Source organism: Anticarsia gemmatalis, chromosome 8 (assembly GCF_050436995.1).
Source record: "Anticarsia gemmatalis isolate Benzon Research Colony breed Stoneville strain chromosome 8, ilAntGemm2 primary, whole genome shotgun sequence".
Taxonomy (NCBI): Eukaryota; Metazoa; Arthropoda; class Insecta; order Lepidoptera; family Erebidae; genus Anticarsia; species Anticarsia gemmatalis.
This window is the reverse complement of record NC_134752.1, coordinates 1494274-1516948: the sequence shown is the minus strand read 5'-3', so window position 1 is coordinate 1516948 and position 22675 is coordinate 1494274. Positions and strand designations below refer to the sequence as shown.

At 34.9% G+C, this 22675-nt stretch overlaps 1 protein-coding gene across 1 annotated transcript; it reads left to right on the top strand.

Annotated features, from left to right (window-relative positions):
- Nucleotides 1-5397: 5397 nt before the first annotated feature.
- LOC142974605 (ionotropic receptor 75a-like) lies at nucleotides 5398-22211 on the top strand. The gene is made up of 14 exons (XM_076117042.1): nucleotides 5398-5521; nucleotides 6174-6367; nucleotides 6815-6995; nucleotides 10626-10813; nucleotides 11727-11854; nucleotides 12177-12234; nucleotides 12602-12714; nucleotides 13187-13395; nucleotides 13502-13546; nucleotides 16118-16302; nucleotides 17509-17644; nucleotides 20506-20668; nucleotides 21680-21856; nucleotides 22011-22211. The coding sequence occupies exons 1-14, from the start codon at nucleotides 5398-5400 to the stop codon at nucleotides 22051-22053; spliced, it is 1944 nt and encodes a 647-aa protein (XP_075973157.1). The 3' UTR covers nucleotides 22054-22211.
- Nucleotides 22212-22675: the final 464 nt, after the last annotated feature.

Here is a 22675-nt window from a genome sequence, read left to right as displayed (position 1 = left end):
TGATGAAATCAACATTAGAATTTTTCTTTTCTCTTCTCGCATTAAAGATTACTTTTTTATTGCTATATTATAAATTGCGGACACAAAAATAATAAATTGTAGATTTGCATGTGGACTCAGTGTACATGTATGGAAGAATAATCACGATCCCGTGACGATAACTACGTAATAACCTAATTGCTACGACAGCTGTAATTTTCTCTAACCATGGGTTTTATTTAACAAGTTTTTACAATAAAGTATCTACCATGATATACCAACACTAGCTGACCCGCGCAACTTCGCTTGCGTCACATAAGGGAGAATGGGTCGAAATTTTCTCCGTGTTTGTAACATTTTTTACTGTTACTCTGCTCCTATTGGTCGTAGCGTAATGATATATAGCCTACAACCTTTCTCGATAAATGGACTATCTAACACTGAAATAATTTTTCAAATCGGACAAGTAGTTCCTAAGATTAGCGCGTTCAAACAAACAAACAAACAAACTCTCCAGCTTTATAATATTACTTTATAATATTAGTACAGATATCTACCAACATTCAGCCATGTCCATACAAAAGTCGTTAAAAAGAAAACACTATAATGACGTTGGTATCCGGCTGGTGGAATCTGGTGGAACTCATTCAATTACAGTGGGAATTTGGGCCAGCTACGGCCGCGCCGCGCTACGGTACCCATCTTTATTTGCCGGATATTGTACGTTTTATTGAGATAGAAAGGGTTATTGGGGTTATAAAGTATTTCTATTCAGGGTTATTTAGAGAAAAAAAGCCATGATACGAATGTAACTGGACAGTAGAGACTCTTACCCGTACTTGTCTTAACCGTAGAGAGATTGTAGAGAGGCATGAACGACTTAACTAGATTAAAATGAAAAAAAATGTGTTTCCAAAATAAAGTAGCTGTATCAAAGAAGCCACTGTCAGCTGCATAAGCTTGCGGGTCGCAGATGTTTATAATACACAATTTTATGTATCAGATCGAGCCGTGAACGTCTTCTGCTTATCCTGCCTGCAAGGCCTTTTGTTAAGTTATTCGGCTATAAGTTGATAAGAAAACCTAAAGCCATGATAATAATATTAATATCAATTCAATAACAATAAATCCCACGAGAAACGCTCTCTGTGTTCTACAGTTTTGACTACAAATTATAAAGTTTTGAAATAATTGCCAGCACTCAAAATTTCTGTGTTACGGTTTTCAATTCATAAAATCTATAAGTTTAATTTTTGCTTCAAAGTCTCTTTGGGACCTTTGGGTTTAATCTACACCATATTGCGGTGTAAAGTAATTTCCTCTAATACAATAATATAAAACGCTAAACGCGAACAAGGAAAGACAATTAACCCAAAATCAGTTCTCTATACAGTATTGGTCACCCTACCGTACAGGCAAAACAATGCATTTGCCAATGAATCGGTATTTTGAAAACTATTCACGGTTGATTCGTATCTATCGAGACTTTGACATTCCATGGAACATCGCTGGCACTCGCTAGTCTACGGTTAGAACGAATATCTTTACCGGAAAATGCCCCTGCATGCAAAAGGGTTAATACACATTAGGGACTACATTTTGTATATATATAGGTAGCGATTTTAAGGAATAATAACATATTGTGTTAAGAGGCACATTTTACATGCAAATTGTGTTATTGTAGTATTCCGTAACATCATTGACGGCATAAAGAATAAGAAAAAAATTACGCTATTCTCAATTTAAACAGTTGCTGTACAAAGTGACAATATACGAAGTGTTCCTACACTTCTTATGTATATTGTCACTTTAAACAGCAACTGTTAAAAATAATAATAATAAATAAATAAAATTAGAGTTATTAAATGGGCTTCGTAGGCTTAATTTCCTTAATGATAGAAAACGATTGCAAAACAATAAATTCAATCTCGTAATTGTCCAGTTGTACAGAAATTGTAGCACCCTAATTAATATAAATATACCGATTTTTGTAAATTCTCTAATTTTCATAAACGCTTCAAGAAATAATGTTGTGTAAAATGGAAATTGTTTAATAACTACGTAAATACAATTCTACAGACTGTCCAAAATTCTCACACGTGCTAAACACTTTACTATAATATCTATAATGTGTCAAACATTTGCAAATATGTAGTAAATTCTAATGTATAGTTACCTCTCAGTGAAAAATGCAGGCAACGGCTCGCTTTCAAATGTCCAATAACGTTTGAGAAGGAAAATGCTCTGAGACGTGTGGTCAACTGAAAAGCGAGAAAATTTAAAAGTTTGATGTAAACCCAAGAAGAGATTTTTCAATTCGAATTTTATTAGGATTTTGGTGCACGTGAAAAATCGTACAAGTTTTGGTGATATACATAAAAGTATTTAAGATTTTGTTTGATATTAAGCCATAATAAAGTTATAACTATAGAACATTTAAGTTCACATTGTATCCTGATATAAAACCACCTACTAAATCGTGCCTCCGGTAAAACAGTGCCCAACAAAACCAAATGAACCAAATAAAGAATCCATCTTTTGAAATTCGACGGTAAAAGAAAGGATTCAAAATGAGTAATTGTAAAAACCCATTAAAATTTAATTTAAACACAACTTTAAAAAAAAGCTCATCTCAGCTTTTCAAGATATCCTTATAACAAAAACCTTCAAATCATTTGAACTAGGTTGACAACAGCCAATAACACTAGCACGTAGAACAAATAAGAACATAGTACATAGGCACAGGATCAATTCCAGGATTACCTGGCTTTTTGACTGAGAAAACGCTTCGTCCTTACCTCTTTAATATGAAAATCTGAGACGTTCATGAGAATACTGTCTGTATTTATGTCTGAGTGGCTTAGAAATATTTTTCTGAACATTATATTATAAACAGACATTGGTTTTTTGGGAAAAGGCAGACTGTAGCAAATAATTATGTTTTTATTTGCTACAATCTTCAAATTAGGTAGGTATTTATTAATAAAAAGAACCTTTAATACGAAAGAATGTTAAAAACGTTTTTTTTACTAATGTTTTTTTTTCGTATTTAAGCTTTAACTTTAATCATAACAAATTATATCTCTGCTTTTCAGTCTACTACATATTTATAAAATAAGCTTATTAATAAATAACAGCTTAATCTTTTAATCAAGTCTAAACTCCACCATATTTCATGAAAACCCACCTGATACAAAAACAATACATCAAGCGGAACCGGGACCACCTCATAGCTTTTAATAAAGAAAGCCTTGTATGCGAGCACACGTTTTATTTTCATCCTTCCAACCTTGCCTTATTACAATCTCAATATTTCCCTCAAAGCCTCAACGACAGGTAATTTAATCGGGTTTTGCCTTAAAATAGGTAAACACGTGCCTAAACTAGGGCTTCAAAAATTCTCATATCTTTTTGGTTTTTGTGCCGTCAGCTTTGTAAAGCAATTGTACTTTTTTTGTCAAGTTTTGGGGCCTTAATACTGAGTAGAGGGTTTTCATTTTGTTGTCAATATCGTGTCATAGTTGAAACAATAAAAGTATTTTTACTTGGTTTTCAATATTACTGAAGAAATACTATTCCTTGATTTATAGATCACTCAATTGTTTTTTATATCTTGCTATACATCCAGAAATTCGAGTAATGTAATTATTTTCAGAATTTCTTTTTGGAAAATCCACCACAAACAATTTATCCTATTTCGTGATGCACACAAAACTGTTATCTACGAGTATAAAAAGTAACGAGATTCGAAAAATACTAATTATAAAATCACACAAATATATTTTTTCAATACCCGCAATAGTAATAATATACCCACTCCGCCGTAGACGACGCCATGAAAATATTAAATGTTTCATATTTCCCTTAATTCATAATCCCCTTCATCCAAAAAATGAGAGACTCAGCGCTGCATTTCAATTCTGAAAGTGTGTAAAGCATATTTTCAACAAAGTTTGTAATATATGCAGCACCGGACCGGAATTTCAATTAAAAGTGGGCGACGCCGCAGGCAAATGTTAATTTGATTTTAATATTATTTTAAACACGCATCAAACGAGATATTAAAAGCCTTACTTTAAAGGTTACATTGATTAGTTTTTTTACACACGGATACATTTTATATGATATTTTCAAGGTGTATGTAAAAAATACAGAAAAACCGTTTTTACAGTATACGATAATAATATAGCTTTAGGTTTAGATTTCAGCAATGGAATATTTATTTTGAAGTCTCAGGCATGTCTGTTTTTACTATTGTAATTATTGAATTTTTAGGTCTTACACAAAGAAAACAAAACGGGATTGATAAGGCTTTCCAGAAAACACCACAAAAGATTATTATTAGAAGACTTAAATGCACCTCAAATAAGTATTTTTTATGTACTGAATACAGTGAACATAAAAACAGTTAGGTACTCGTGAAACAAATACTACACAAAAACAATAAAATATTCAATCAAATAATTGCAACAAAATACACAAAATTGCAAACAACAGTCAGAATTTATTATCAAAAGCCTATTGATATCAAATAGATTTAACTATGACAACTCAATTGAAGAATTGAAGTCGGCCATTTTCATGTCAGTATGACAACTTGCTACGGTGTGCAGAAAAGTTTTATAAAGTTTGAAAAAGTATGATTTATTGACAGTATGGTCCAAGTTATGTTGGAAAGGGATGGAGTTATACGGGGACTATAGTGCTATCTCTTTCTCACTATAGAAGTTTAGTTGCTTTAGTTTGCAGTACAGCTTTTATTGGAAATAGAATAGTTTTAAAGATGTCCAGTAACGTGAGTAGTTTGTCTCGTGTGACCGGGCGACTAGGTTTTAGTTAACGTTTGAGTTTCTTTGAAATACGTTAGGGCCACTATAATTTAATTATTTTTGAAGTGTTATTGCATTAGGTGAAGCGTACTATACGACTGCGGGAAGTCGATGGTTTGATTTCCTCTTGAAATAAATATTAATTTGTTTCAGTAGTTTAAGATTTGATTTTGAATATATTTATGTTTTTGCCCTTGGCTTTGCTCGAGTTGGCTGTGTATAATTAGTAATTATGCTTTTTTTCAACATTTGGTATATATTGGTTGAAACCATGAATGTCTATAAAATTACATTGTAATTAATTGCAAAAATTTATTTGAAACGCAATTCTCTACAGTCGATACTATCGAGTATCAAGACATTTAAAATGTACTGAAAAATTTGTTTCTACGACAATCGCTACAGGCGCTGATTAAATTCTGATGCAAAATTTCTCGATAACTTGCCAGTTGTTGTAAGCTGAACTTAAAAGGAAAAAAAAAAGATAAATTGCTTCATGCATGCATTTTACACTGACCGTATCGAATCTTACAATATATAAGGCAGAATATGCATTGAATTGCACAAACTGTTAGCATAACGTTACAAAATGTGGTTCTGTGTGATATTGGCTGCGATATTTCCCTGGACCGTGGTGGGTCTGGACTTAAATGTGGACTTCGCTATTGATTACTTCAGATATAGGGACGTTAAGACGATCTGTGTGTTGGATTGCCGAATGGCGGGTAAGGATTTATGAAGAAATTGGTGATGAATGGAGAAAATTGGTGGAATGCTGTCTTTCCTTTCTTTTTATCAAAGATTTGTAGGTCCTTTTCCTGAAAGAGTTTATTTTTTATTTTTTTTAAAAACAACTCCCGCACTAAGGATTGCTCTTGTGACGCGGGGACTTCTACAAACATACAAACAACGGAGACAAAGCACACCCTGACCCGAAACAATTAATAGTGGACCGTACAAATAATTGCTCCGCGTGAAAATCGAACCCACGACCTCCCGACGCAATTGTAGGCGTATTATCGGGCAATTAATTAATCTTAAGCTTAGTCAAAATGTTGGTATAAGCTACCGTAGTTATGGTAGCTTATGCCTGCTTTTTGGCGATAAAAAGGAGTGACCAAGTTATTCATCCTAGCTCTTGTCATTGATTCTATCTCCCAAACTTGGGGTGGTATATTTGACAACCATAGGTGGGGTTGGCAATAGTCAGATAGGCAGTCGGCATGTAAAACACTAGTATTCAGCTGCATCCGGTGAGACTGGAAGCCGACTCCATAGTTTGGAACAAAGGCTAAGCTAATATATAGGTGGGGTTGTCAATACTTCATCTAAATGAATTGATTTCATTTCGTGGTAGATCTAAAGGTAATATTACTTTTTCAGGACCTATAAAATTGACGAAATTAGCTTCCAAATATTCGATCGCAGTATCTGAAGCATCAATCAAGAGCGTTGGAAATGACTTGAGTTCTGTACAAAAATGTCTGGCGTACGACATACACTCTGTAGGGGTGTTGTTGAACGGAAACTGTAATAAAGCTGAAGATGTCATGAATTTTGTGAGTAACTTACTTTTTATACATTGAACATTTATTTGAATTAGCCAAAGATTTCGTTTGCAACTTTGCATGCATTGTCAATTTATGTTTGTTAGCAGATGAGCTACTATTGTGAGTTGGAATTTGAATTATCGTTTGTATAATAATGAAATAGACGAATGTCAAAAAGCTTTGAAGTGCTGCCGCAGATTCGAATTTATTTACTACAGGAATGTCATAATCAATGTAAATTAATAGATAGATAATGATATATCGGGCATCTTTAAAAACGAGAAAAATACCTAATAATTGCTTTCTCAATCTGCAAGAAAAGTTGTTAAAATATCAAACTATATTCACCCCTTAACCAACAAAGAAAGTCTACCTTCACACCAATTTCCACCAAATTACAAGATTTCACTGCTCGTTAGTTCAAAATCTTTAACCAAACTAATGATCTGGTTTCAGGCCTCTGAACACCTGTCATTCTCAGCACAACACAAATGGCTTATTATTGAAAATGACGATGTTATTTTTGGATATAATGATTCAGAAATCAATAGTACTATTATATATGGGGCTCGAAATGCGATAGAAGTTCTTAATAATTTGAATATAAGTGTCGATGCCGATGTTATAGTGGGGCGAGGTAAGTGATACGATAATAATTTGCTTTTGAATAATGGAAAAGTTGATAGCTATGCTGTGAATAGATTTGAAATTTGGTTGTTGTTGTACGGTAGTATCATTTTAGTACATCAGTTGATATTCATCTTGATATTGTTTGTTTAAATAAAAAACTTGCGAAAAGTTTTCCATGTTCGTAGCTATACACCACTTATGGTGTTGGGGTCAGTCAGCCTAAACTTTTTTATACTAAACTAAAATGTAAATTAATGAGTTTTATAATACTTACTCATAGGCTTTTTCTGGATTTTCGTGTTATTATTATGTTAATCTTATGCTGGGGCTACATTAGCGAGCGAAGATTCGTATGGTGTTGGCGCGACAAAAACATCGTGTTCGGGTATGGGCGATGTTCTTGTCTACATTAAGGCGGGCGAGGATTCGTGTCGAGTTGACGCGATGCATCGTGCCTTGTGCTGTTCAGTTTGTTGTGCGGAGACGTGAGCGGTAAATTAAAAATGGAGGAAATAGTGGCTTTGCATTATATTTAAAAATTAAATGCACGTCCGTCTCGCTTCAAAGTCTGGACGACACTGAATTGACGTAGATGTAGCCACCTAAGCGAATATTGGCGCGACAAATCCCTTTGATTCGCGCCAGTTTACCGACAGCTCCTCGATACTACATCGTCTTCGCCCGAATACTACGCGATGACACGATGAACCCGGCCACATTCATCGCGTTAACACGAATATTCGCCATAGCCCGCTAATGTAGCCCCAGCATTAAACAAATAACATGATCATGCCAAAGATATAGTTCATCATAAGTTTTAATGAAGCTTAGCATAAAAGTTTGGTACAATTACCTGGATTTTATTTAACGTTTCGGAGCTCAGGATCTACGAGAGCTACGGGAAAGTGTTATAGTAATTTTAGTATCTTTTTCAATAGTAATTAAGAGGAAGAATAGTCTCATTCAATTTCTAATTACATCGAAGATAAAACTAAAGAGATAATTAACAAAATGGACAAGGGATAGGGGTCCTTACCACAACTCGTTGCCATTAAGCATGGTCGAGACCAGTGACAGGATTGACTACACACGTATTCGGTTCGGCACTAATCGACCAAGCCGGGCGGTAAAACCGGAAACGCTACTTGGTACGATTTTCAAAAACTCTTTTTGCTTCATTCACAGATTAATTACTTATTCTGTTCAAAAATTGACTTTAAATGCCATATAAAACAACATTCACTCAGATAGAACGCTTACTAGGGAAAACCAAACTTTATCTAACTTTAAATCAATTTTTAATAAAGTTTACAAAATTATTACATTTTTATAAGACTGATTGAATAAAATTTAATTTCGTCCGACTTTTTCTTTTTTGTCTTTTTATTGCGCCTTTCCGTACTACTTTACACGTTACGCAAGTCGCAAGTCTGAACCAAGCGGTATCCAAACAAACTTCGACTAACTAATGACGTGTGAGAAAGGTCCTTTAGATTGATATCTATAACGACGTCCAGTAATTATCTTCGCACTTAAGAAGCAAAAACTTTCAAGCGGTAAGGGATCAAGCGACCCTTAATGTACCGGAAAAACTAAAGTTATGATAACTTGGATAGATGTACTTTATATTAGGAGTAAATCAAACTTCCTCTTTGAAGAGATGAGACTTATTGCGGTAATTTCTATAGCACTTATTGTGATAAATTGACCGATACTTGATTGTATATCATGTTACATCTAACGATTTAAAACCCTCGCGACTTGTAAACATAATACTCGTATAAAAATTAAAGGTTACCTTATTTGTTTACTCGACGTTTCGGTCGAATTGCAACGATTTAAGAGAATTTGATATTTAGAATGACTTCACAGATTAGAATCTTAAAAATGTGCTGGGCAACAGTTGTTTGACAATTTTTTTCAGTGATTCTAATGATAGTTCAATATTTGTTAGTAATTATAGTCATCGACCTTCCTAAATCTATATGTATATTGCTTTTTAGAATTCACAGTAGAAATAGACTCGTCAACATTGAGAAGCAATAGTAAAACGTAAATATGTGGAAACACAATTGCTCTAATCATTGCTTGATTTTTTTTCTAGTAAATATCCTATCATTGTGTCAAAAATCTTATAGTCGTTGAATGATACTTTTAAGAAAATGAAAATCTCGTGTTCGCTTTGATAGCCACCTAATCTTTGCAATTTAAAAGGATGACAAGAATATTTTAACAATGACGCTACTATAACGTGTACTTGTGTTGTCATTTAAGGAATCAGAATATTTACCAGACAATAGACGGTTTGTAGGATATCGTAATCGGACACGTATTGCCATATTATTATTATATGCATATTTTCTAAGTTCGGGATACTACCTAGAATAATTTATGAGCACAGAAACTTTTTAATGGAATCGAATCTGTGATCTGGATCTAGCTTAAACTATTACTCAGACCGCAGACAACATATATTAAACCCAACAAACAAACATGTCTGATATCACTCGCACATAAGTAACCTTTAATACAAAAAAAATAAAATCACTGCATCCATTCGGGAGTTATGATGCCACAGACAGACAGACACACACACACACAGACAGAGAGACAGACAGACACGTAAAACTTATAACACCTCCCTTTTTGCGTCGGGGGTTTATAAGAGTTCCTTTACTGCGTTTTCTACTTTTTAAATTATTTCCAAACTAGCTGACCCGCGTAGCTTCGCTCACGCCTTTTTAACTCTCTATAATCCTTTTCACAGTTACCAGGAGATCATGACTACTTGCTTGCTAAACAACTTAATTTTTTATAGATTTAGCTCCAAAACCGACGGAGTTTCATAAAAACTTACCCCCCCTTTTTCACCCCCGTTAAGGCAGAATTTCCAAAAATCCTTATTGCGTCATTCTTAATTTCTAATCATATAGCCAAGTTTCGTACAAACTCCTCTCTTTCTACCCCTCTTAAAGAGCGAATTTCCAAAGAAAATAGCCTATATGTTAGCGAGTTTCATCAAAATTTGTCCAGTTGCTTTTGCGTGAAAAGCAAACAACGAACAGACAGACAGACAAAAAAATTAATCATATTTTTGGCTTCTATTGGTTGTATGAACATCCCCCATCTTAGTTTTTTTTTAATATCTATAATGTACAGACATGAGGTTGTTATAAAAATTTTATACGAAAAATATCGCAAAATTATTTATATTAATTTATATCTCATAATACAACGAAGTCGCGCTAAGGCATATCCGCCATTAAAACAGTTGCCATGACAACGGAATTTTGTTATTTCAATGTCATTATAATATTAATTATTCGGGACTTCGTTCGCCACCTGAATTTTCCCGGGAAATGCGTCATTTTCCCGGGGTAAAAAGTAGCCTATGTCCTTTCTCGGGTTTCAAAATATCTCCATACCAAATTTCATGCAAATTGGTTCAGTAGTTCAGGCGTGATTGAGTAGCAGACAGACAGACAGACAGACAGACAGACAGACAGACAGACAGACAGACAGAGTTACTTTCGCATTTATAATATTAGTATGGATATTGTCATTATTTTTTTGTCGGATATTGCCTTACAATTTTATCATACGTTCCTTTCTAAAAAAAACTCGTTATTTCCAACAGGTAAACCCGGATATTACACTTTGTATGACGTGTTCAACTTTGGGAAGATTCAGGGAGGCAACTTGATTGTCAATCAGATTGGAACCTGGGACCTTGGAGTAGGATTAAAACTGAATTGCGATTTAAATGGTTATAAGTATTATAGACGGTGGGATTTTCAGAATTGGACTATGAGAATGATTTTAGTGGTAAGAAAAACTACGGACTTTTACCTGAAACTTATTCTTCAAAATCCTTGTGAATGTTTAGAACATTTACTTAAAATTTTTACAATTGTTATTGTCAACGAGCGGACCCGCGTAACTTCGCTTGCGTCACATAAGAGAGAATGGGTCTTATATTCTCCCGTTTTTGTAACATTTTTGATTGGTACTCTGCTCCTTTTGGTCGTGGCGTGATGTTATATAGCCTATAGCCTTCCACAATAAATAGGCTATACAACAGTAAAATATTTTTCCAATTCGCGTCAGTCATTCCTGATTAGCGCGTTCAAACAAACAAACAAAATCTTCAGCTTTATAATATTAGTATAGATTCTAACTTACAACTGAGCAAATATGTTGTATTCTGTAATGTAAAAGAAAGACAAAGATAGAACGACTATAAGACTGATTAACGGCTGTAGAAATACATATATCTAGAGCAGGAAACAGCTTTTTTTATACTGCCGTGGGTGGAGCTTCGGGCAAAATCTGATATTCTTTATACAAGTGTTTCCCTGCACCTTAAAAAACCACCTGTAGAAACCTCCACCTTTCTAGTTTCCTTTAGTTTAGTCTTTTTCAATTTTCTAACAAATGACGGTCCTAATGCTCCTTAAGATCTGAGGTACATTTAACGTTAGTTTTTCCATTGAAACTGACATTTTTATATTATTATGAGCTTAAACACTATTGTCAAAGTCTATATTAAATATTCTTTATTTCATAAACTTTAACAAGTATTTGAAATCGTCAAAATATTTTTTATCTACCACCGTTTCGGAAAAGCTGTTGCTCGTGAGAAGAAACGGCAAGAAACTCACGGCTTGCTCTTTTTATTGAATAGATAACATACCGCTAAATGTACCTCAGAAAGGTAAGTGATTTTCTTCTCTTGTAGGTATCTCCAGCTCTCAAGAACTTTGATCTGAAGCAATTATCGAAAAAGGACAAGATGCCAGGAGTACCCATGATCACGCATACAGCTGGTGCCATTCTCTACCTTGTCGCTGAGATGCATAACTTCAGGTATATATATCAGCTTAGCCTTCCAAGCTATGTTGGAGTCGGCTTCCAGTCTCACCAGATGCAGCTGAATACCAGTGGAGACACATGGAGCGACTGCCTATCTGACCTCCACAACCCAGTTACCTAGATTATAACACGATACCCTTCGGTCAGACTGGTTGTCAGACTTTCAAGCTTCTGACTATTGTTAACGACAAAGATTGCCGGGACCCAGAATTTTACGTGCCTTCCGAAACACGGAAGATGCATAATTTCAGGTATAAAGCCAATATTTATTATTTATATTTATGAGTATATTCGATAAGATTTTGATTTGTTTTAGTTTTACAAATACTGTTGCTGATAGATGGATTGGAACCTTTGAAAGAAGTAATGGTAAGGTTGGTACATACAATTTTACAGCATTATAAACAAATATTTTTTTCTTATACTACTTACTTACTTAAACTACAGGAAGTGATAGGCGAGTGGTTTAAGTTGGCACCTCACATGCAAGTGGGTGCAGGTTCGAACCCGCGGCAACACACCAAGTAGATTTTGAAGCTATGTGTGTATTAGAAATAATTATCTCTTGCTCTAACGGTGAAAGAAAACAACGTGATGAAACTCGTGGACTAAAGGGCTTAACCCCTCTCTCGTTTGAGGAGAGACACTTGCCCTGCAACCAGTAATGAATTAAAAAATATTGTACTTTTGATTGAAGGATCTTTGAGTCTTGTTTAAAAGCCTTATTGTTCACATGCACAGGTGGTGGGCGACGGTCTGTATTTCAGAGAACAAGATATATCACCAATTATACGTTTCCTGATTCCTATACAGCAGAAAATTGATGTTCTATCATCTCCTCTAACGTCTATCGAGTAAGTAATAGATAAAATAATATATAGTAAGATGCTTATTAAAACGGTTTTCCTTTATTTGAGTCCATTTAACCTGTCATACGTAGTTTATTAAGCTGGACTTAATTTTATGAAATGGATTAGTATTTTAATTATATTTATGATATAACAAACAATGAGCTAGATAATAGTACACCTACTACAAACTTGTTTTTTTTTAACCCAATGCCAATGGTTGACTGGTAGAGAATGCTTTGATGCATTAAGTCCGCCTTTGTACCACTACTGTACATGAAGTTTAAATTAATAAATAAATAATATTTCCTACTTATGTTTTGAAGCTGATATTCTTTATATGAAACTTTTACGTTTACTATCTGAAGAATCTTTGACAATAGTTATTTTTGATCGTGTTAAAGAAGTTGACATAAATATATCATGATAAAACTAAAACATTTTCATTGATCACTGCTATGTTATATCGTCCATTTAGAACGAGGTACTATTACCGAATACCAACAAAAGGTCCTGGAAAGTTTGAGAATCAGTTCCTGATGCCTCTAAGTCCTGTAGCATGGTATGGAGTCATAGGAGTATCTGTATTATGTGCGCTGTTACTATTGCTGTCAGCTCACCTAGAACAGCGTCCATCGTCGGCTCAGTACGCTGTGTTTTCTGTTATAGCTTCAATTTGCCAGCAATGTAAGTAAACAATTGTAAATTGTTGTTTTTTCATTTGGAAATATGCTGTTTTGTGTTTGTATAATTTTGGGCATATTGTTCAATGTTTTGTTTCGTTTTTGTACAGATTACGAGGACAGTGATGATGGTGGAACGAAAAGAATTTCAGCAGGTAATTGTTCCTTTAAGATTTTCATTGATTTAAAAACAAGTTTACGATGTTGTTCTTTCGGAGCAGTAAACAAAAAAATGGGAAAGACAGGATAGCCTAACTATTTTTAACCGCGAGTAAATGAGAAGTTTTATGTCAAAACGCTGAAAAAAATTTCTGTACTTAAAACAATTTTTGATAGCAAATTGATACACGTTCGTAGTCACTCCCCCAACTCAGAACAAAAGCAATCAAGAATCTCTCTAGTTTCACGCGTTACTAAATCACTTATCTAAAAGAAAAATCACTCACCACACAAGTGAAGGGTTGCAAAGCTAACAACCCGTACGATCACAAAAAGAGAAACAAAACAACATTTCTACCTTCAAATGTCCAAATTACGAAACTCAAACAACGGGGTCCCTACAAAACCCTAGGCAATTAGCTTCAGGAAACCACTTTGGGGAATTAAAGGCACGGCTACAACCACACAATTACATTAACAATTGACACAGTTTCAAATTTCATATACAAAATGGATCTGTGGCCTGTTTGAAATAGACTTGGTGGTGATATGCAAAACGATACAGGATATTGAATCTAATTCTTTATTTATACCGTCAATTGTGTCATCTTTACTGTGTCACGTTAACTTTATCAACTAAAAAATATAGGTATTTTCACTAGTATTGTGCGCCAGATGTATATCTTTAATTAATTTATATTTTTTAATGATAGTCTTGGTTCAGGAACGCTTAATCTATAAACAATAATAAACATATTTGACAAGCATCATTTCAAGTTCAGTGTCGTTTGTCCATTGTACGAATTTAAAATATTGTTTGCAAGGCCGTCAGTTTGCTGCAAACTCACTGCCTTGCTTATGTGTGCATATAAGTACCTATTCGTGAGGAATGCCCAAGTCAATGCTTAAAGAAAAAAAAGTTACAAAAATTTGGCAAGTAGGTATGCCTAAAGTGAAATTGTCGCTAATAAGCTAATATCTAAAACAAAGGCCAGCTCCACTCAATGATTTCCCAACTGGTAAGTTTATTATATTGTAACTTTGGCAATCATATTTGTCAATATTTGGGAGAAAATACGTGATTTCGATTCTGAAAAGTCAACCGAGCAAGCCCTTAGGACTTTAACACACACTCGTCATATGACAAACAACAGAACAAATCCTGTAGAGACACGATTCTGTGAAAATTACTGACTCTCCGAAGTGACGTATCAAAGTGATGCTAATCCTCCATCGACCAGAGGCTCTTTCATCTGCTAAAAATGCGGTCGAAGTAGTCGCTCTTTTGTATGCCTTATTAAGCAAGAACAAAGATGTACCTTCATCACAAATTATCCTTTATCCGACACCATTTGATACTCGTATACTAATCTACACTCTACACCTAATAATCAAAGAATGATTAGATTTTTCATTTATTTTATTGAGTATGCCAAACAAAACTACTTTTGAATAGTCTCTCCATAATTATACTCGAGCGGAGCTTTGCGAGTCAGTTAGTATGCTTAAAACAATAAAGATAAAAAAAAGGAGTTTGTAATCAACATTATAAAACTCTTCCGTTACTGAGTGACTGACTGACCGACAACACACAGCCGAAAATACTGAGCGTAGAAAGTTAGTATATCTAAACAGATCAATATCTGTTTGAGACTTATGATGAAACTAGCTGACCCGCGCAACTTCGCTTGCGTCACATAAGAGAGAATGGGTCAAAATTTTCCTCGTTTTTATAACATTTTTCACTGGTACTCTGCTCGGTCGTAGCGTGATGAAATGTAGCCTAAAGCCTTCCTCGTTAAATGGACTATCCAACACTGAAAGAATTTTTCAAATCGGACCAGTAGTTCCTGAGATTAGCGCGTTCAAACAAACAAACAAACAAACAAACAATCAAACAAACAATCAAACTAACAAACTCTTCCGCTTTATAATATTAAGTATAGATAAGTATAGATTTTGGTGATAATTATTGATAAATAAAGGAAATAAGGTAAGTCAGTAAGTAAAGAGTCACATATTAAAGAACCACATCTAACGCAAACGGTTGATATATTGATTAATGCGGATGTTGATACCATGGGTGCTGATTGACGTTTAATATGACGTGTCGTGTGACGTCACTGTGGTTGGAATATGGAAGATATATTGAATATGCATGAAGGAGTTGGATAGAAATTGACGACTGGAGACGAAACAGGCATGCAAAGTGGTGAAAAGCTTTGATGTATTTCTGCAGTTTATAAAAAGGTTTTGCTAAAAACCTATAGTGAAGAATGACACAAATGCATTAAAGTTTTAATACGTGTAGCGTCTACATTTTTATGGGAAGTAAAAAGTACATAGTACACAGATAGTATCATTTCATAATTTTATAGGTATGTAACCTACAAAATAGTGACATCACACTACCTTTACTTGCCTAGGGTAGTAGAATCAAGGACCTCTCTCATTTCCACATGCAACCCTCGTCCAGAAGTAGGGCAATTTACATTTATTCATGCTTTTTAAGTAATAAAATTGCAAAATTTGTCAACAAAAATATGTATTTCTCATATTGTCACCAGCTCGAAAAGTAACAATCCTGGTCACGGGTCTCTCCTGTGTCCTCATCTACAACTACTACACGAGTTCCGTGGTAAGCTGGCTGCTGAACGGTCCACCTCCCTCCATCAACTCCTTGAAGGAACTCCTGGAGAGCCCACTGGAGCTGATCTATGAGGATATTGGGTATACTCGGTCTTGGTTGCAGGTAATTCTAGATTAATACAATATTTTGGATTAGTATTTGAAGATTTCCAGTGCAGGTAGGGATCGATCCACGCCAGCCATCTAGGGTTCGAACCCATAGAACCAGGTTTGAATTCCCATCATTCCTGCAAGAGACCCTCGCTCAGCAAAAATTTTAGTTATATTTATCTAACACTTAGTATTATCATCCATCAGAAGAAATTATTTAGCTTAGTACCCAAAATATAAAATAAATAATAAATAAATATTATTGGACAACTCACACACAGTCATTTGATTCCAAACAAAACAGAGCTTGTACTATGGTAACCAAATAACTGATAAACATACTTATATACTTCTAAATACATACTTATATAAATAGATACATTACATCTAAGCTCAGAACAAATACTCGTGCTCATCACACAAAGATTTGTCCCGGGTGGAATTCGAACCCACCACACGCGGCGCTACGGTTTGTTGCGGCGAGGAGACCGCTTAAACCACTGCGCCAAACGTGCACCAATGTGCAAATCACTATAAACTCAAATATTCACCCAGCAAATAAAAGAATATCTACGTTAGTTATTCCACCTGTAAATGGTGATACATCAGCTGTTAAAACTAATGGAGTGAGAGTCTATTTATTCTACACGCTCGACAACTTTATCTAGTGGAAAACCTTTGCTTACCTACGTAATTGGTTATATAGAAACTATACTCTTAATATTAGAACTTAATATTAAGTGATTATTATTTTTATTGTGTATTTTATTCATTATTTGATAGTTAAGATTCAGTTGAGTTTCAAAAGATCAATGAAATTGTAACACTTTCAAATACTATGTAGATAAATAGACAACCAAGCTGGGAACAAATACTCCTGCTTATCACACAAATATTTGTCCCGGGTGGGATTCGAACCAATCACACGCGACGCTATGGTTATTGCATGGTGACCACTTTAACCACTGCGCCAAACGTGCAGTTAAAATTGTTAATTTGCAACCGAAATCTTTTTCCGTTATCATACTAAAACACGTATTAAGAACTAAATTATAATAAGACTAAATGGCTGTCAAATTGCCATTAGTTTTGGTTTTTCAAACCTATATATCCTCAAAAAACCTTGGGCAACGAATGTACCCATAGAAATTCTTGAAAGACCCTCATTCCCATAAGTTGTCACGTAACTACCACGTTACATATATCTACGTATTTGCAGACTCCATCGTACTATTACAACAAAAGGAACGCCCTCGTTGAGGACGAGCTCCGTCAAAAGAAAGTATTCAATAAAAAGAAAGATGACCCATTATTGGAGCCGCTGGTTCAAGGAATCAAGATGGTACAGAAAGGAGGTAGGTTTTTTACTTCGGTTTTTATCTATACTAATACTAATATTATAAAGCTGTAGAGTTTGTTTGTTTGTTTGTTTGTTTGAACGCGCTAATCTCGGGAACTACTAGTCCGATTTGAAAAATTCTTTCAGTGTTAGATAGCCCATTTATCGAGGATAGCTATAGGCTATATATCATCTCGCTACGACCAAAAGGAGCAGAGTAACAGTGAAAAATGTTACAAAAACGGGGAAAATTTTGACCCATTCTCTCTTATGTGACGCAAGCGAAGTTGCGCGGGTCAGCTAGTAAAATATAAGCAGAAAGCGATTTTTCTTTCGTTTGAATACTAACTGACTGTCTCTGTGTAGGTATCATTACTTGCATATCGTAAGGTTTCGGTTTCGATTGCCTGGAACTGGCGAAGAACTTTTATTATTTTATTTTTTAGTTTGGTAACGGGCTCAGTTACTGGCGATAGGCTTGCCCTCTATTACATGGTACTAACATTTTTAAAGGCAACATGCAAATTTATGTTATAAATCTTGGGTATAACAGTTTTTTTTTCATGGAGTTTTATAAAAAGACAATGTATTTCGTTGTATGAGTTAAATTAATTATTACAATAAAAATAAACATGTAAGTAAGTACTTACGATTCACGACAATCAAAAGAAATTAAGATTCTCATCAACAAAAAATTAATAACTAAAATACATAGAATATTGCAATACCTAGTCAACTATGACGTCAAATTCACTCATCTATTATCCACTATGTGACGTCCATGCAAATAAGAAGCATAATCTTACGTCATCGAATTAAGCGAATTGCATGCATCATTCAAAATTATCATAAATAAGAGCCAATTGCATAAAAAAATGCGCATATTTATGCATGAAAGAATAGGTCTACACCTTCAGCACATAAGGTCGTAACAGCATTTTCATCGAAAAACCTTTTTTACTCTATCGTAATTACGGGTACGAACCTCGGAATACCACCCTATGCGCGGTAACTTTTAAAATATATGACCATATGCCTTTATAAAACTCGTTAATTAAAAGTAATTAATACTATTCTGATTTCAGCCCAAAGCCAGTTGCGCTCAACGATCTCTAGGTTAAGCAAACCTCGGCGCGGTCATTCCATAGATGGGTGACCACATGTGGTATTTGAACAGGGCGCCTCCGTTTGAAGGGCACGTAAAAAGTCGGTCCCGGTGGTTATCAACAAGATAACAGTCGTTAAGCCACGTCAAAGGCCTTCGGGTGGCTTGAACAACTTTGACACTAGGTTGTCCACTACCATACGATAATGAAGAGGGATCTATTAAACTCATACCCGCAATTACGATAGAGTAAAAAAAATATTTTCTATAAAAAAGGTGTTACGACGTTATGCGCTGCAGGTGTCGAGGTGGTAACCATCTTGGTTGCCTTAAATCTTAAGGGATTGGAACACAATGTACCTATCAATCACAGCAGCCTGTTGCACGAAATGTATGCACATAGCAGATTTATACACTACGATGCATATCGTGCATGCATTGTTATAGTTAAAGTTTGTTTTACAATATGATATTATTTAACTGCCTCTGTGGCGCGGTCGGTAGTATATGCGACTGCGGTGCGAGAGGTCTCGGGTTCGAATCCTGGGTCGGGCCAAAAAGTCTTTTCTGAGATTTTCTGTAAAGAATTTCTTAGAGATTGCCCAGAGTTAGGAAGTTGAGATCGAAGACCTCCGTGCCTCGGAGAGCACGTAAAGCCGTCGGTCCTGCGCCTGACCTCTCACTGGTCGTGTCGGTTATCCGTCCCACCAAACTATGAGAGTGATGGAATAGAGAGTGTACCTGTGTATTGTGCACACACCTGGACACTATAAACAAAGTCCTGCACAGATGGCCAGTTTCATTGAAACTGACCGCCGTAGCCGTAAATCGGCTAGGAGGACATTATTATTATTATTATTTAACCTTTTCGGGACTTTTCTTGCCCAACTTTAAATGCCCAAAAACAAGCCTAGGACTACCTCGCCCACGGCTAATGAGGTGAACTCTAGCATACATCTCTAATTATTTTCCACAGAAAAAGGAGTGTTACGTCCAGCTGTCAAATGTATTTCTTTGCTGAAGCAATTTTTTTTTTGGATTTTTATATCCTAGTTGTCTCTAATAAAACGACGGCGTCCTTTCGTTTCCCGCCTTGCATTGAGACTCTTAAATTTATGTTTAACTTTCTCTGCAGCAGTTAGTTGCTTCATTCGGACTTCCAAAGTTAACTAATACTATGCCATTATACTTCTAATTACTAGAGGTAGTAAAAGCAAACATAAGGAAAGTATTAGTAGCCCGTAATTAAGGTATTACCTCAGAACAAGATTTCCCTCTCTGCATTACCCTACTCAATGTCAATAAATGTTATATGAGAAGTAAAACTACACTAGGGACTTATCGACCGCAATTATGACAGCTAATACCGAGAACCCAAAATTAAGATCTAAGACTCTTTGTAAGGGTAATTTTAATTTTATGAAATTACCATCGACTACTGAATAACTGCCGAGAAGTTTCTTGTCGAAAGTGCATCAGCGCCTCTAACTAGTCATTTAAAGGAACTATTTCTAATGTTATCAGTAGCCCGATTCTCTATTTATATCGACAATCGGCTGATTATCAAAAATGTTGTATGAAAGTCTGATCAGCGCCTCTGGCGGACGTCGGACAAACTATTTTTGCAGTACATTTCAAAACTCTCGATACTCGATGGTTCGAATTGTAGAGAATAACTAAAGAACTTATATATATATATATGGTATATACATCACAGACACCACGACAACAGTCAGTCGATGTATTATAAACAAAGATTTTGTCTCTTTCAGGCTATGCGTATCATACAGAAGTAAACAGCGCCAACTCATTGATATCACAGACCTTTGATCAGACGGAGCTATGTGAACTCGGATCTTTACAGTCAATGGAGGAGACCCATTTGTACCCTTGTGTACCGAAGAATAGTCCTTACAAAGAGTTTCTGTCTTGGAGGTAACAGCCTAAAAATTAAATTATAATCGAGTCCAGGAATATGTAAACCATGCCTAGTAATTGCTGTTGGAAAGGTAGTATTATAGCACAAGATAACGGTATTGGTATGTAAGTGTTTACAATTGCAATATCTTGTTTCATAAAAAAATTACTGTACGGAAGGTCTACAGTTGTGACAAGGGTGTGTGTAACCGCCTTGTCACAACTGTAGACTTTCCACAACCGTGTTATTTAGAGCAATCTTAGCACTGCTATTCATCTATTTACGATACGAAAGATACATCTTCAAAGACTTTCAGACAGACTCCAGAAAAGCTTCAAACAAAATTCGTTATTTGTTTCATAACTTTGTATTTCACTACAAAACTAACAAAAACATATCGTCAGCGTAAACCGAGCTCAGCTTTATCAAACTGAAAGTTCGACGAATTTGAAAATAAAACGGGTCAATCCGGGAGTTCTGTGAAACTTTCTCGTGTTTTGTCCCAAAATTAATGAATGCCTGCAGCTAAGCGGACTGCGGTTACGTTTCATGGAATTTGATTTGATGTTTTGCGTGATTTGCGCCGATGTAGCCCTTGTTTTTCTTTATTTACATGATATGTGTACCTTTTTTGTTCAAATAGAAAAAAAATGACAGCCCTTTTTCTTCGTACCCGTATTTTATAGGCTTTACATATTATAATTCTCATATTTTACTCAAGAAAAGTTGTAATCAAATTATTATTATTATTTAGTAAATTGTTAAAAAGGTATGTTACGTTACGAGTTAAACTATTATTTAGTTTTTTATATTTTATTGAATATATATTATTAATATTAACAATTTTTTTTAAACAGTTATGTGTGTGTGTTACAGTGAAAAACACAGTTATTTCAAATGCGAAGTCCTAAAACTTTGTAGTTTCACAAAGTTGTAGATTCACTTTATATAATAATATATATTCTTCTTAAATGTAGTTACCATTTCTTGACGAAATCAAAACCTTATACAGAAAAATGTATTTCCAGCCTCATGCGTCTTAAAGAGCGTGGCTTCGTCTCCTGCATCCAATCTCGTACAGCATCCAACGAAGTCAAGTGTGAGGGAAGTTCTCCAAGAGCCTTAGCACTCGGAGGAGCAGCACCAGCGTTCATACTCCTTGCTGGAGGGTATCTGCTGGCCACTCTCATTATGTTGGTGGAAAGGTCAGTATATTCATCTTTAAAGTTCTTAAAAGATACTTTAGTTTACTCTTTATTCATTTTATTCTGCAGTGTGTATGGTGGTTGATTGATGATACTTAATTTTTCTTTAAAAATGTACAATTGTTTTTTTAAGTAGATTTTTTTTCCATTTCAGATGCGTATACAAAGCGAAGAATAATAAGTTTAATATCCCATAAACATTCTAATTCAAGTTATATGACTAAATGTCTGTTAACAGTTTAGCAGAAGCACAATTTACCTAATGGTCAAGCAAGCACAAAATGAAATTAGTGTAGGAATTGGTAGAATATTAACACCTTATTGTTGTTGATAAGTCTGAATTATAAAATAAAAAAACGAGCTTAAATATTAATGTTTTATTTTTCTCCGTAAATGTATTATATACACATCAGATACAGCATCATGAGCCTTTCAGTCATCTATAAAAAGCTTTTTTAATCATATTTTATTATAATCGCACTACGCAAGACTGCTACAGATATTTCCAAAAATGGATTTTAATTATATATAAACACTTCTCATTGTAGAGCCCCAAGCATATTCTATAAAAATATCACCCACTCATTCCCAAACACAACATTTAAAATGTGACATAGTTTCTCCGTACCCAGTAGGATTGAGCTCGCAACCGATTTACGCAACCAAACACGATTTGCCCAAACAAAGGGCCTGTCTGTCTGTCAATACGTTAGTTTGTTAAAAACGGATTTATTTTAATAGTTTCCATAGTAATCCGTGGCTCTTTGCCAGACCGTTGATTGAAAACATAGCTTCAATGCTCAAAAACTTGTTTATGTG